Source organism: Lipophrys pholis (genome assembly GCF_963383615.2).
Source record: "Lipophrys pholis genome assembly, chromosome: 9".
In the NCBI taxonomy this organism is placed as follows: Eukaryota; Metazoa; Chordata; class Actinopteri; order Blenniiformes; family Blenniidae; genus Lipophrys; species Lipophrys pholis.
The window spans coordinates 16,614,465-16,629,905 of NC_137639.1; the positions used below are offsets into that span (position 1 = coordinate 16,614,465).

At 43.3% G+C, this 15,441-nt stretch overlaps 1 protein-coding gene across 1 annotated transcript; it reads left to right on the top strand.

Annotated features, from left to right (window-relative positions):
- Positions 1–2,621: 2,621 nt before the first annotated feature.
- tp53inp1 (tumor protein p53 inducible nuclear protein 1) lies at positions 2,622–14,345 on the top strand. Its single transcript, XM_080471949.1, has 4 exons — positions 2,622–2,858; positions 6,935–7,318; positions 11,269–11,785; positions 12,132–14,345. The coding sequence occupies exons 2-4, from the start codon at positions 7,192–7,194 to the stop codon at positions 12,352–12,354; spliced, it is 867 nt and encodes a 288-aa protein (XP_080328075.1). The 5' UTR covers positions 2,622–2,858; positions 6,935–7,191; the 3' UTR covers positions 12,355–14,345.
- The last annotated feature ends 1,096 nt before the right edge of the window (positions 14,346–15,441 follow it).

Consider the following 15,441-nt stretch of genomic DNA (forward strand, 5'->3'; position numbering starts at 1 on the left):
TGAGGGATAGTAGTCTGTGCCTTGACTGAACACTCGAAAGACGCCGCCTGTCTTCACAGATTCACAATTGTTTGAGGTAAAAACACATTTTAAGCTTCATATGAAGGAGAGATTCTGAGTTGGGAAGAAGTGTAATGTGACATGAAACCTTTTGTCTGGTGTTTATGGTGTTTCCTTCCCGTTATGGGTCAGATGGAAGGCAGTGGGAGGGTGAAACATAAAGTCATGGGAGAGGGTGAACGCTGAGTCGTTGCTCGTTGGTCCTTCTGCTGACCCAAATACCTGATTTTATCTTCACCCTCTCTGAAGGGTGAGGTTGCCAGTTGCCAGATGGGTTAAGCGTGTCTATTCAGTGTAATTCAACTTCAAAACAAACCACTGTCTCCTGGAGTTAATGTTGTTTCAACAGGAAAAGAGCCAAACACACACACACTGCAGACTCAAAGCTGGAAGCAGTCCAAGTCTGGTTATCATACGTCTGAAGGGCTTGGTCTCACGTTGCATCAACTGGGTCACACCCAGTAAAGGTACTTTAGTAAAAGTTCATCCAGGTAAGATCATGTCTGACTGAAAACCCAACCGAGGTTTGGTTGCAGTTGAATATCGCAAGTAAAGAAGATATATGTGAAAAAGAATGCTGGCACAAAGTTTAAAAAGAAAACAAACTAGGATATACACAGTGCGATAGACGAATAGCATGGTTGTATTTTAGTTAGGTTTCTTTGAGAAGAGCCTTTCAAATCATAAATTGTTGAATATTTAATCCGCACATGGGCCCAGAATGATTTGGTGGTCAGTGCTGCTGCAGAAGATAAGGCTAGAGGGCAAAAGGTGTGTGAACAAATAGATGAGCTGTTACAGAAGGAATATAAATACACATTGTTTCTCTTTCACATCACTTTTGCCCGGAGGCCACCGGTGTTTGTATGAAATCACACACCGGACACCTTTGGTAGGTTTTGTGTAAATAAAAATGGCAACAGCGCGGGGATCACTGTTACAATGCCACTGCATGCTTTCAGTGTAAAAGGATTGTTCTTTTGAAAGTGATGAAACAACCCTTTGTGTTGTCGCTTATTAACCCCCGTGGCATCTTCAGCCCCCCACGAAGGCACTTTTTATTTGCTTTTCTATGCAACTTCTCATCTTTGTGTTACAGTGACCAAACTTTCTTCACTTTCAGTTGCAAATTAGGAGGGAAATCAGGGCCCTGGTGTGAGGAGTTGAGGTGATTTACATGACATCCCACTTGAAACGGCTTTGAAGTGTCATTTCTTCATCAAAAACATAAACTCTATATACTGGATTAGTTAGAATTCTTTCTTTCTTTCTTAAGATATTACAAGCATCTGATTTCTACTCTTCTCTTGACAACAGTAAGACAGCGACATGATGTTTTATCATTAGAAATGCAAGATGCTGAGGACGTCAGGGCACTTTCATGCAAACAGCACATTGTATTCTGGGACTCACAGTTGTGTAAATAAGGATGGAAGACCCCTTTACAATTAGTTTTGCTTCATATAAAACATATTGTGGGTTTCCCATTTGTTCAAATTTTACGGAATCCGAGGATGTCTTCCAATAACACCCCTAAAGTTAACATTTACAAATGTGCAAGTATTTCAGTTTTGAAGTTTTAATTACTCAATTTTTGGTGTCACGTCATGGTTCTGTCAAATTTTTCGCTGGCTTCTTCCAGGCCATGAATATATGGCGCATGACTCACACAAGTAGTAGATTTGGACATTCGTGTCACTCCGTGGTTGGACTCTGTCAGTCCTTTATTTTCTGTGACCCTAAATAGGAATAGAAGCTGCACAGATAGAGGAGGACTTATAGTGATTAGTTCACCTCACAGCAAGAAGACCTGAAATCAACACAGCCTTGTGTGTGTGGTGTTGCTCCGTTCTTCGTGTGGCTTCTGCTCAGTCGTGTAGTTCTGTCGTGTAACAGCCATATGCAATGGCACATAAGGCTGTAGATATTTATGTGGGTGGTCATCTGTCTCTTTGTCTGTTGCTCAGTGTGTACCCTCCCTCGACTTCAACAAAAAGATGGATGGATGATTGTAGGGGAGGGGCTCCTTCCTGTCCCTCCTGTTTCCCCCTACAGTTCCTGCATTCAAGGGGCCCAACTTTAAATTCTTGCCCTGGGCCCCCTCAGAGGTTTAATCCAGTCAAGACTCATTACATAACTGCGAGCTACTAACCTAAACTGAGAAGTGAGCCCGACCACGGCCTCCGACGCTTATGAAAGGTATTGTTTTTCTTCAGCCTGTGAATGTTTTATGAACTGTTATGCAAGCTTTACATCGGAGGACTCTCACTGTGTGTAAAGATGCTGAGAAGCCAGCATCTGCATCCGGATGTCGGTGTGTTCATAACAGCAGCCCCTGTTTGGGGGGGGGTGAAGGGTGAAGGGGTGAGGAAAAAGTTGTTTTGGTTGTGCGCTTTGCCCAGTCATGTCCCTTTTTAGTAGCAGGGGGAGGGGGGAGTCACGTGTGTTAGTGACAGTCTGAGTTACGCGTTCCGATTGGCCGAGGGGCTCCGGGCCCGGCCCCTGTGGTTGGCTGTCCGCGGTGACGTCACTGCGATCAGCTGTTAGAGCTCCACAACAACAACAAAAGAAGGCGCAGTCGGAGCACAGAGGAGGAAACGGACTGCAACCAAGGCAAAAAAAGACACTGTGACTCCTCATGTACAGTCCGTAAATTAACATTTTTTTTAAAATATCTTATTTCTTCCGCGAAGAAACCTCAAGTTTTTCTATTTTTCTGAAAAGTAACGCAACTACCTCAGTGTTTAAGGATTTGAATCTGAGCTCGTTTACATCTCCTCCTCCTCCTCCTGCCGCAGGTGAGTTCTTTGTTTCCTTCTCGGTGAACATCAGCGGCCCCGCTGCCTCTCTTCCTCCCGTTCCCAAACAGATTAGCTTCTTTTTTTATTGGCATGCACGTTACAAAACGCGACACTTCTCCCTTTTTAAAAACAGACACAGGATTGTTGAGCCTCATCAACGCGTCTTTTTGTTCGACCGTCTCCGCTCCGTTGTCTCTGCGCAATCTTCCCCTGGCGCTTTTACGCACGCTTTACCGGAGCAAAAACCCGTTTTTTCCTAACATTTGCATCACTCTTTAAAAGATCCGGGGTTAGTTTAAAAACGCCGTATGACATATTTGTGGAGATAAAAGTTTAAGAGGCCGTCAGACGTTGCGGTTCAGCCCTGCGAGTGTTGGATTACAGCCTCCTCCCCTTCCCCTGTTTAACCAACGGAGCTCCACAACATCATTACAGAACCAATCGGTTTCTTCTTTTTTAACCCCAAATAGCTCCGATTTGGTTGCCCGATTAATCGACTGATGCATGTTCGGGAATTGCAGTCGTAACATAATTGTAAAAGTGCACAATAATTCTGCAAAGCGCTGTTTTATAATCCATAGATTAAAAAAAAAAAATCTTCGGTTGCGATTGCTTTCTGACAAATTAATCCAATAATCAAGACAATTTTTGTCAACAATCGATTCGTGCACCGCCATTAGAAAGCCACTGCTGCTTTAACCAAGAATTTGATGAGGTTTCATTGACCAAAGGAAGTAATAATATTATGATAATGGATCCATAAACACTGATCCCTTGTATAGTTATACATAGTTATAGTATAGTTTGATAATGACCGTGATACAAGGTGTAAACTGTTTCATTTTGACAAAGAGATGAGTAATCTGGGTTTTACCCTCCTCCACAGGCCTGATTATGGTACACCCTCCACTGGTTTTCACTAATCCCACACCCTAAACGCTGGGGGCAACAGATTTAAGGCTTGTAGGTGTCCTACATAGCCCACCTCGTTTACAGCTATTGAATAAATTACCAATTGGGATCTGATGTAATAGAAGCCTCTGTTGCATGTCATTAAGCCACGGCCATGGCTCAGCGACCCGGTTAACCAAGATTAATGTTCTATGATCCGAGCCCCGGGGAGCTTCTCTATTGCGTTTGGACAGTAGGATGCAGTCATGCTCAGTATTTATCCCTGAGATGTCCTGTCAGAGGAGGAGGAGGAGGAGGAGGGTGAAGAGTGGCGCACAAACAGGTGCAGCAGATTAAACCAGCCTGCTGTTGTCAGTGTGACAGTCAGTCAGTGTGCAAACCTTTCTCTCTTGTATGTTCGTCACAGCTGCTCGGTGTTTACAAAGGCGGAGTTTGAATCTTCTGGAGAAGAAGGGCTTTCTCTTTTCTCAACTGTGAGCGGCGTCTGAGAAATACGAGCTCGCCGCGAGAACTTAAACGCCTCGCGCAAAACAACCCCGCAGTTTTTTTAAACGTAGGGCGCGTTTAGGTGTCAATAATAAACAAAAACTGTATGTTGTGAAGTTTGTGGTTGTTTTGAAGTTTCTTGGGAGTTACAGTCGGTTTGGAGTCAAGACGTCGAAAGTTGGTTTCAGTCACCTAGTGGTGATTATTATTCTTGCAAGTAGTTTCTTGAAAACACATTTAGCTCTCTTGATTAAAACTCAGGATTATGTGTCTGTGTTATTGTTTTTGAAACACAAGTTGTGACAATAACAGACGTGTCGAAAAAAATAGCTTATGTTATTATATTTGGCTTTTTTTGAGCGAGAAGTAACTTCCAAGTATAATGATGCAATGTTGCTACATAAGAGAAAAATCATTTTTATAAGGTGGGAGGTGCTACAACCAATTTATACACACACACACACACACTACGGATTTCTTCCCTTGAAAAGGGGTTCATGTTCAACGCCACTGCTCATCTTACTAATAATGCACAAAACCTTTGCAAAATAATGTATAACATTGCTCTACAGCCAGTTTCCTAACCAAATCACAAAGAAGGAAAACATGAAAATGGTGATCATAGAGTTCTGTTGACTATGACAGAATTTGCATGTCCTTCAATGCACTAGTTGTGTCTTTGTTCAACAGATAGAACCCTTTTGTCTTATGCTGTACTTTTGTGTATCTAAAACAAAAAACTGTCTGGGCAGTCACCTGGCAGTGTTCATGGACATTTCACTGGGCTGAAAATGTAAAATGAGGGACAAATGAAGGATTTTAAACATGGTGGTTGCCTTGAACTCTTGGCATTGCCCCACTGACATTGTGCCAAATGTATGCACCTGTTTGCAGAAGGACTGTGGCACTGATCACTATACTTTTGTCAACTTTCCCAGAGGCAAAGACTGTAGTTAGATCAGCAGACAGCCTGCAAGTCAGCTGTCTCTCTGTATCCTCCCAGCACAGCTGGTCTATTTATTTACAGGGTGAATGAAATACAGACGGGTGGCTTTATTCGTTCTCATCTTCATCAGATCAATCAGTGGACAAAGTGCAGCTGCTGCTGGAGCCCATCAGGCACTACAGGAAATTAATCCAAGATTCACTTTGCAGTGTGTGCCTGTGGGGAAATATATTAAAACCATTACTTTGTGTGCTTGTGTCATCTTAAAGAGCTGCCATGAGCATAAAATCATTTTCACTGATGTCTTTGTCTGAAGGAAGTGTCTATATTTTAAGAGAATTCCGAAAAGTGATTCTTAACAGGTAAAACATCAGAATGACTGCAGATAGACTAATAATTGCTTCAGTGTATTTACAGTTTTTAAACTGCGGTTGCAGCTCACAACTACGTGCCAGTACAAAGTGTCGTGTTTGTCCAATCACTTGTTTAAAGTGAGGTATATGAGAACAACTTAACGTCTTTTTCATATTTTCCATATGTCGTTTCTATAGAGATTCTGTAACTGTAAATGCTGTATGTATCATTCGAGTCATACTTTAATCTTATTTATATATAATATTTAGTTATTGAATGCAAGTGGTTGAGACAAGGAGAGAATCCGGTAAAAATTATCATCAAATAGAACATTGCTTTCTTTTTTAGCAAACCACTAATAGAGTGACTCAAGACGCTACCTTGTGGTGTAAACTTGTATTGCAAGATGGAACATACGTGGACTGTGATTATCAGGAGCATACTATAACTGCCTTTATGAGATGACTTCAGGGTGACTGTTTTGTCTCATTTGGTTGTAAAAATTGACATTTTTCACATTATAAGCCAAAAAAGTTTATGCACAACAGTGATAAGATAATAATTAAAAAATAGAGTCACCACATTGGTCAGGTCATGCAAAGGGAAGCGATTCAGCAAGCACTGCTCTTTTTTTTTTTTAATAATTCATCACACAAACCAAAGCAAATAAACAAGGAAAATATTTCGAGAGGCTTTAAACCACAACCTCATGCAGAGAACTGGTTGATCAGATTCGGCTTCTACAAGGAAAACATTGATTGTAATAATGATTAGAGTATTAAGAGCCTTCTCACTGCGTGTTGACCTCCAGTGTTAAGTTTACACAGTGTTTACATTTTCTGTGGGGGGTAGATAAGGCTGTTGGTAACTTGATAATTACTTGGCTGGTTGCAGAGGTTCATCCAATGTAATCCTTGTGCGACCTGTATTTCATTTTGGAACATTGAGTGAACGAGTCAAATGTTTCTGTTACCTTGAGAAAGTCGTTTGCAAGATATTGCGGTGTCTCTCTTCGCTTTTTTTTGGACTTTTTCAAGAAGAAATTTGAGCCTTGCACTTTGAAAAATTCAGATAATTTCCCTGGGGAGTCGCTGGAGACTAAACATAAAGCCCGACAGGTATGAGATAAAGTCTTCAGGTAGACATGGACATCACTCCAATGGGAGGATCATGTTGCTCTGTGTCTGCTGGATGTTGAAGCAGACAGCTGTTTGCTAACATTAGTTGGCCATAACAGCTTTATATGGTGATAAATATACTTGCTGGAGTATTTTTAGCTTGCATTGCTGCACCACAGGGATAGAAACAGTTTGAAGTGTAATTCTTTTTTATGAGGGCTACTCTTGTTGATTGACTTTTCTCGTCTCTCTTTCAGGGCTTTTTCTTTTTGTATTTTTGCACTCGTCAAACGATCCTGACGTCGAGCGATGTCCAGCCCGTGTCTGCTGGCCCTCAGATGATCCACGACCACACTTTATTGATGCACTTTAGCACCTTTTCCGGAGGCTTCCCCCTACCTTGAACCCCGCAGCTGATGACCAAAGTGACCGCAACGCCTCCCCGCCGTCGCCCCGAGCCTCGCGCCTCCTCCTGCCCCGCCCTCCGCCTCACGCCTCCTCAGGACATCCCAGGATGTTCCAGAGGTTTGCCAGCGCTCTGTTTGGGGACGATGTGGAGGAGGTGAGCCGATGCAACAGGCCCGGAGATGGCAAGGAGGACGAGGATGACGACGAAGATTGGATCCTGGTCAACTACCTGGGTAGGTTTCATGCACAGAGAAACCAAGTTTCACTGATCTGACAGTTATATTAAAATGTGATAGATATAAAAGAGAAAATTCAGATGCGTAAACCTCTTAAGTTAAGTTAGATTTAGTCAGATCTCCCTTTCTCTCTTTGGTTAAATGAACAAGAGTGAAAATCAGCCACACCTTGGTCTCACTGTATTTCCTCTCAGTGCACTACAAGATGTACACAGCAGAATTCACACAACACCAATTAAATGCAGACTGGGACAGTTTGGCTTCTTTGTGTGTGAAAAGATAACACAGTTAATATATTCAGTAGCCTGCAGCTATTTTGCACATAAACCTTTATACAGACCTGTTCAACAGATACCAGTTGTCAGATGATGCATGTTTTTTTATTTAAAGCTTATGTTCATTTTACCTCAGGGGTAGTTTTCGAGCACCACAACTTCGTTTAAGTGGAGAAAGGTCACAGATGTTGGATAGTATTAAAATCGTGGAAAAACAGATTTTGGAGCAGTACATCAGATGCGTGTGCATGTAAATGCACTTAAAAAGCACAAAATACATGCATTCATACTCATGTGCAAAAAATGAATGTGTTTGCTCAAAAGTCAGTCGGTGTGGTGGAGAGTTGAACAGATCCTACGTGATGCTAAGCCAGTGGTTTGCAATCTGGCGGTGGCTTTTCAGCCTCTCGCTTGCTGTTCACCACATAGCATGAAAAAAATGTGCTTCTTTGTTTGATGCACAGCAGACATACTTTCAGACATCTGACAGTTCCAGGTGAAAATATGATAAACATCATATGCACAGCACCTCTTATTTCATGTAGGGGAAGGTGAATTCATATAGATGGACTCATATGCAGTGTTTAATGTCAATTTAGATTTTTATATGTGTGTCGTGGGTATTGACAAATTTTTATTTCTCTGAAAGGTGTAAAAAAAACGATAGTTTAATCATAAGGATTGCAAACCCTGAACCAAGGTTGAAGGTTAGGGTGGGTTAAAAAAAAAAAAGTCACCATGGACAGGTCAGATAAGGAGATACAGTATAACTTTAGACTTTCGTAATGAAAGGTTAAAAGTCGAGCCAAGTTTCCAGAACTGTCCAAGACCGAAAAAGATTGCAGTCAAAACAGACACGACACAGCAAGAAGTTAAATTGGACGCACACATACACACACACACACTGTATACAGAAACATGACACACTGCAGTGACTTCCAGATGGCTCGGAGTGAATCTTGGCACCGTTTCGGCTTGGCCCAACGTTCACCCGCTGCTGGTCTGGACTCGACTTTACCCATCTCCGATTCCACAGCGGTGTGAATATTTCAGGCGGGAGGGGGGAAAAAACAGAGGCTGTCTGGCTCACTTCAGTCTGTGGGGGGGGGGGGGGGGGGGGGGGGGGGGGGGTTGAACATCAGGCAGTTTATGGGCAACTCAACCGGTAAACAGGTCAAACAAAAGTGCCTGAGGACCCAGATGAGGTAAAAATAGATTGTGGTGGTTCCCCTCTTTGGCCCATGGAGGTGTACATGTATGGGCACAGAGCAGACTTTGATATCCCCCCCCCCCCCCCCCATCTAACCCTCCTGGATCCACTGTTAGGTTTCTCCTGTTGTTACGTCATGCATGCAAAAGTTCAACATGCGACCTCTTATCAGGAGCTTCGTTGGCATTATCTCTCAGATGCATGTTTTCCGAAGGGACTACGTAAAAGCTACGCATTGCCCCATTCATCCTATAGACGAAGAGATGTATATCTGCCTTCGATACAGCAACACATTGTCCACCTTCACCTGACCTTTCACTAAACTGCTGCTCCAGTTTTAACTTTATTTACAAAAGCCCTTACATATGAGACACACCAGCTATCGATAGATTGACTTGGTTTTAGCATTGTTATATAGTGTGAAAAATAGCACCATCTCTACTGTTTGCATCTGGCAGATTGAACGTTTATGACCCATAATGTACACCAGCTGGACGCACACGGACACGCTTGCATGTGAAGACAATATGATGTAAACACGACGGCACACATGCCAGTGCTTTGAGGCACATCACAGCTCAAGTTTATACAACTGATTTGAGCATACAGACGACAAAGAGGAAAGAAACTGCGGCGTCGAGTGAAACATATGCTTGCAACATTATAATTTCTAAAATTACAAGTGTCCCATCAGCTCGGGCATCTTCAGCAAAGTTAGCGAGATCATCTGTGCTGAACAAAATCTGATGAGAGACGATTTCAGCAATTGGAACCTACAGACTCTGAGCTTTCATGGTTCATGAGTTATGTGAGGGGTCAGCCAGTTCATTTCTAATCTGCACCGGCCTCATTTATCCAACACACTGCCGTCCAGCGTGTTCAAAACACTTGTCGACCCCCTCTAATGAGGCTGCAGAAACCTGTGGCTCAGTTGACACTGGACACTCAAACAGGCTCAGTCTGCAAAAGCTTGCAGCCTCTGCAGAAAGAGATCAGCTGCTGATGGCCTCGGACACCCGAGGGCCATCCTACCGCTGCTGCTGAGCGGATAAAGTGTGCAGATCAGCTGCGAGCCGCTGAGTCAGCACTTCGCAGTGTCTCCGGCCTGTTGTGGCTAAAACAAGGATGCCTCTGTGAACTCCTGGGAGTTGAAGCCACCGGGTGGTGTTCATGTCACGTGTGGAAGGAGGCTGTAAACATTCACTCGCATGTGTGGAAACCTAAAGAGGGACATGCATGCGACAGAGAGGGCAGAGAGGTCGGGGAGGGGATTTGATAAAGATGTTTCAGTGTTCATCTCCAGTTATTTACTGGGTTTTTTCGACCACAGGAGTAAATACAAATCCCTTAAACAGAACTGAAATCAAACATCTGCTGATTCGACTCTAAGTTATTTTTAATCACGCAGTCTGCTTTGGCTGAGTTCATGTTTTTTCAACATGGTAACTTCCTGTTTTTCTGTGAATCATGAGAAGCTCGTGTTGGATCAAAACAAGAGCCGAACCTGGAGTTTTTTGGCTCGTCTTCACTTTTAAACATTAACATTTGATGTTCAGCTATGCAAGATGTTGATTTGTGTGCAAAAGAATGTGCAGGGATGGCTTCTGCTTCCTTTTCTTGCGGAGGCAGCACGGAGTGCCGCGTTCAGCTCATTGTGAGGGGATTAAGCTGCTCTGTTGGCGTGGGACAAGTTTAGCCGCACGCTGTCTGTACATACAGATGCACACATGTGAGCGGCTGCGGTTTTCACTCAGACTGCCATGCAACGCTGAGCCGTCAAGGCTCCAGCTCTCTGGCTGCTCAGCATCCACAAAATGATTGTTTACTTCTGATAGATTTCCTGCAGCTGCACAGACCAACCACACTGCCTCCTGCTGGTGGACTAGAGACACGACATCGGGTGTGAATAACAGAAAACAACAGCTGGGGCAGCGCGATAAATTGTTGAAGAATCCGTAGAGTTTTTAAATCAACATGATCAGTTCACAAAAATTAGCTACACATATATTATAAATAGTTTTGGTTTTCCAGCTGCTTTTCGGTTATTTGATTCAACACAATAATGATGGAGTGGAAATGATTTTTAGATTATGATTATTAAATCATACATCCTCTTGTACAAACTGTCCAGGGGTTGAATTAGAAATAAAAGCAATAGAATAAATCATTTCTTCTTTTTAAAGCTTCCCTTTTCATAAATATAAGCTGATTTGGCACAACTTTATTTTAGACTTTGGTGTCTTTAGAACAAATACTGGACAGTTTAGAGACTTTGACAATGAATCTTAACGTTTCTTTTGATGATTTTGAAATAAGGCTGTCACCTTCACAATTAAAGCGAAACCGTTGGATAGTGTGCATCATAAACATTGATCTTCATTTGATTCTTAACTTCTCCTTGATCGTACACAAGATGGTGATGATCACTTCTGCTCTAACCACGCCTCCATCTCCCTCTGCAGCTGAAGCCTGCTCCAGTCAGTGTGTTGACGGCCTCTCCAGCTCCACTGTCGACCCTGAGGGAGAGGAGGAGGAGGACGAGGAGGAAGACCTGGTGATGATCCCTTCTCCCATGGCAAGTCCCCCAGTCCGCTACGCTTCCACCACCTCCCTCAACTCCACGGCTGACACCGACGTGGACGGCGGAGTGGAGGAGGATGAAGATGAGGAGGAGGAGGAGGGCGGGTTCCTGCGCCTGGATGCCCGCTCCCTGCAGGAGAGCTGGTTTGTCACCCCTCCGCCTTGCTTCACCGGCAGCAGCAGCCTGCCCATCCTCCTGGAGGCGAGCCCGCTGGAGAACCTGCTGATCGAACACCCCAGCATGTCCGTCTACTGCCACCCACGGCTGACCATGGAGCCCCTGTCTGATGCCCCCCTCAACCTGGACCTGGGCTTCCTGTCCAGCTCGAGGCCCGCTTCTCCAACAGCCTCAGGGGCAAAGGAGAAGGCCAGACACATGCCCGAAGGCCCCCGTCACAGGTAATGTCCTGAGAGCGAACACAATAAAGATTCTGCTCTGACAGTTCAAGTGAGATCTGGTGGCGTCTCTTCCAATGTACATTAAACGCATTTGAGCCACACAGTGGTGCCGTGGTTTGGGAATCTGGCCTCATAGGAGGAATATCATCGATTCTATGAGGGCCTTTATTGTTGAGTTTGCAAATTCTCTTTGTCTGAGTGTTTTGCTCTTTAGTCTCTTCGTACAGTGTAATAACATGCATTTTATGCTAATTGATGACCCTAAATGGCCCCTGAGTGACCCCAGGTTGTCAATAAATTACTGAGTCGGTGCACCATCTAATTGTCTCTGTGCTGTCTCCTGCAGACCCGAGGTGGCAGCTGTCCAGCGCCGCTCCAGCCTCAACTCCACCTGTTATGCCGCGGCGCTCTCCGCCCACGCCAGCCTCATGCAGCAGCGCCCAGGCAACACCGCCCAGCGCGCCCAGCCGCCATCCCGCAAGGTCCTGCGACGCCTCAACCTGCTGCGCCCTCCGAAGGCCAGTAACATGCACCTGCACCAGCCCAGCCAGAGACGCCTCAATTTCTGAGGCGCTGTAACATCCTCGTCATCATCATCTTCATCATCAACCAATTCATCAACCTCAATACGCTGAGGATGGAAATGTAAACACTGGCCACACACAAGTCCCCATATCTGTTTTTCTCTCTTCGTACGAAGAATCGGACACCAGCAACAAGATGAAGTCACCGTCAGCCTCCGCTCACACACCTGATCTGTTCTGAAACACACCTGGACAGTGAAATGATATGTGTGGCTGGTGTTTTGTTTTATTGTTTTTTTCTTTTGATTGTTTTTTTTTTTTTGGCCAGTGCGGAGTTTCTTATCTCCCTTCCTCTTTATCCTCACCCACCCGTCTTCATTTTTACTGATGCTGGAAAGAAAGGATGTGAAAAGTACAGGTCATCATTGTGTGGCGCCTCCTCTGCCATTCGCCCGGTCGTGTGTCCGTCTGTTTCTCTGGACCAGTTTGTGTTCAATCACGGGGGGGGAGACATGTCGCTTGTCCCGCTCCTTCAGATTCGTTCTCCCTTTGTGTTCTTTATGGACAACTTAATGTGTAGAATCAACGCTGTAGGTCACTTTACTCAGTGGCAGGTTCACCGCATAGTAGGGTGATCAGCTGGTATCTCACTAACAATGAGAATCAATAATTTGGCAACTTTGAGGCAACTTACCAGGCAGGCAGGGCGATATTTCAGATCCTATATCACTTGAACGTTCTCCTTTGTGATCAGAGCAGGAGTGTTGTGACGAGCACCAGATCCCCCTGTATGTTTCACACACCGGAGGCTGGAGAGAGGAAACCCTTCTTGAATAATCTCAGACTGTTTTGTACTTGTTACTTCATCTCTTGCTGTCCTAAGTAAGTTCCTGCATTTCACAATAGAACAGGGTACGTTCACGACAGCTCGGCTTTTTTATTTTCTATATATATATATATTTACACTAACTGTACAAAAGTTATGCCTTCGAAAAAAGCTTTATTGCAGATTGATTAAAAAAGAACAGTGGCTACTTGGCCCACATTTGAGCCTTTTTGGAAAGTGCAATACTAAATACTAAATCACTGCTTCTTTAAATTGTAAATCCTTGGTTATAATTGTTTTCCATGAATTCCTTGCAAAACAACCACTCTTTTCTTACTGTACGAGCAACACTTTTAACAAAACATGAGGCTCGGTTGGTCGAGCGGTCGCCTCCCAATCGATTCCCATCTCCACCTGTCTATACGCCCAAGTCTCCTTGGGCAAGACACTGAACCCCAAACTGCTCCCACCGCAGCCTTGCATGGCTGCAGCCTCCATTGGTGTGTGAATGTGTGAGTGAATGGGTGAAGTCCGTTTACCTTTTTTTTTTTTTTTACTGCACCTCTGTTTATGTTAAATACCGAAGGTTTGACATGAATGTAAAGCACAGCCCGGAGGAGAACTGGTCCTGCATGATTTCAAGGTGCCGCTGCTCTAACACACCTGATTATAATGAGCGGGTCATTCAGAAAGCCTGATAACCAGTCATTATATTCCAGAGTGGTAAAGGCCCAGCGGCCCTTCAGGACCAGCGTTTGACATCTCTACACTTAACACGATCACAGGTTCCTCTGTGAAACCGCAGATCGTAGCGACTGAAACCTGACAAACAAATAACAGAGTTTGTTTTTTTTATTGTTCTTTTTAACCAATCATAGTGCTGCAGCCACTCCTTCCTGCCATTGTTGTTGGAGTGATTGACTCCATTAGTTTGTGATTCTTCCTTTCTGATTGTTGACTTTTGTTGCAAAACACATCCAGCTCTCTTTAAATTGTCTTATTTGACGGAACCATACTTTCATATAAGGCCGAGACTGCAGAAGACAAAACCAGTGTTAAAGCCTCTTTAAAGGGATTTAGCTCCGCCTTGTGAGTCCTGCACACAGCGTGTTTAGTTCAGTGCGATGCCTCATCGTTGCTCATCCTGCGCTGGCTGAACCTGCCTCTGACTTTATAATTTTCACAATATTTTTTTGAAAAAGATAAACTTAAAAAAACTTAAAAAAAAAAAAAAAAAAAAGAAACGAAAAATGACAGTAAAAAAAAAATATTACTGGGTTAAATATCACTAAACGCCTTGTTTTAACGGTAGCTTTGAGATGAATAGAAATGTAAACAAAAATGTATGGGGGGGAAAGAAAAAAAAAAACTTCCAAAATATTTTTTTGAAAAGAAAAAAACAAATTACATATCAGTATGAAGTTGTTATATACTGTATGCGTCTACGGTTTCTTGCTTAGGTATGTTTGGTTATGTTAGCGTGCAATCTGTTGCATAGTTAGCAAGTAGAGTTGTGTTTGTTGTTATGATGGTGGAAGAAAGAAAAAAATGGAAAAAAAGATCATTTTTGTTTGTTCTTAAATGAATCTGCAGTCCACTTCTCAGGGTCACAACCAATCACCTTTACACTTTACGAAAATGCAGATTTACTTGACTGGCTATTGATTATTTGTTCGTGTTCGGACTTTTCCAGCTCTGTCCCTGCGAGCTTTCCCTCAGTTGATGAGAAATAATCGGCTTTTACTTTGTAGTGTCACAGAAAACTTCTTTTTGCTCCCCGGACTGTGAAAAATGAACTCTTGTCAGTCGACTGTTGGGAATCCATCAAGATGGAGAGAAGCTGTCTTTTTCAGCACTGTGTATATCTCTTTTTGTTGTTGTGTTTTTTTTTTGTTGTTCTTTATTTGCTCATGTGTACCTAACATGGTTTGAGAAATGTACTTTATGCTATTTTACCTGTTCTATTTTCTATGTTAACTTAGTTACATTTTGTTAAAGATTTAACCCACCCCCAAAAAGTAGCATTAATCTTTAACCTTTTACTAGTTTATAATACTGATGTTCTTTGTGAGTTGTTCAAACTTTTGAGCATTTTGCTAATAGTTCTTGGCCCCGGCGCTCCAAAAAGGTGGACTGTTTATTGATTTTATGTGTCTGCCGTAGGGAAAGAGGAGCCCGGGGCCGAGTCACCACACTGCAGGAGAAAAGAAACCATCAAAGTACAGAATGGCTCAAATCCATGACTGCTTGGAAACAAATAAAGTTTAATATTTAAAGATACATTTTTAAGCCAGAGTTCTCTCCCA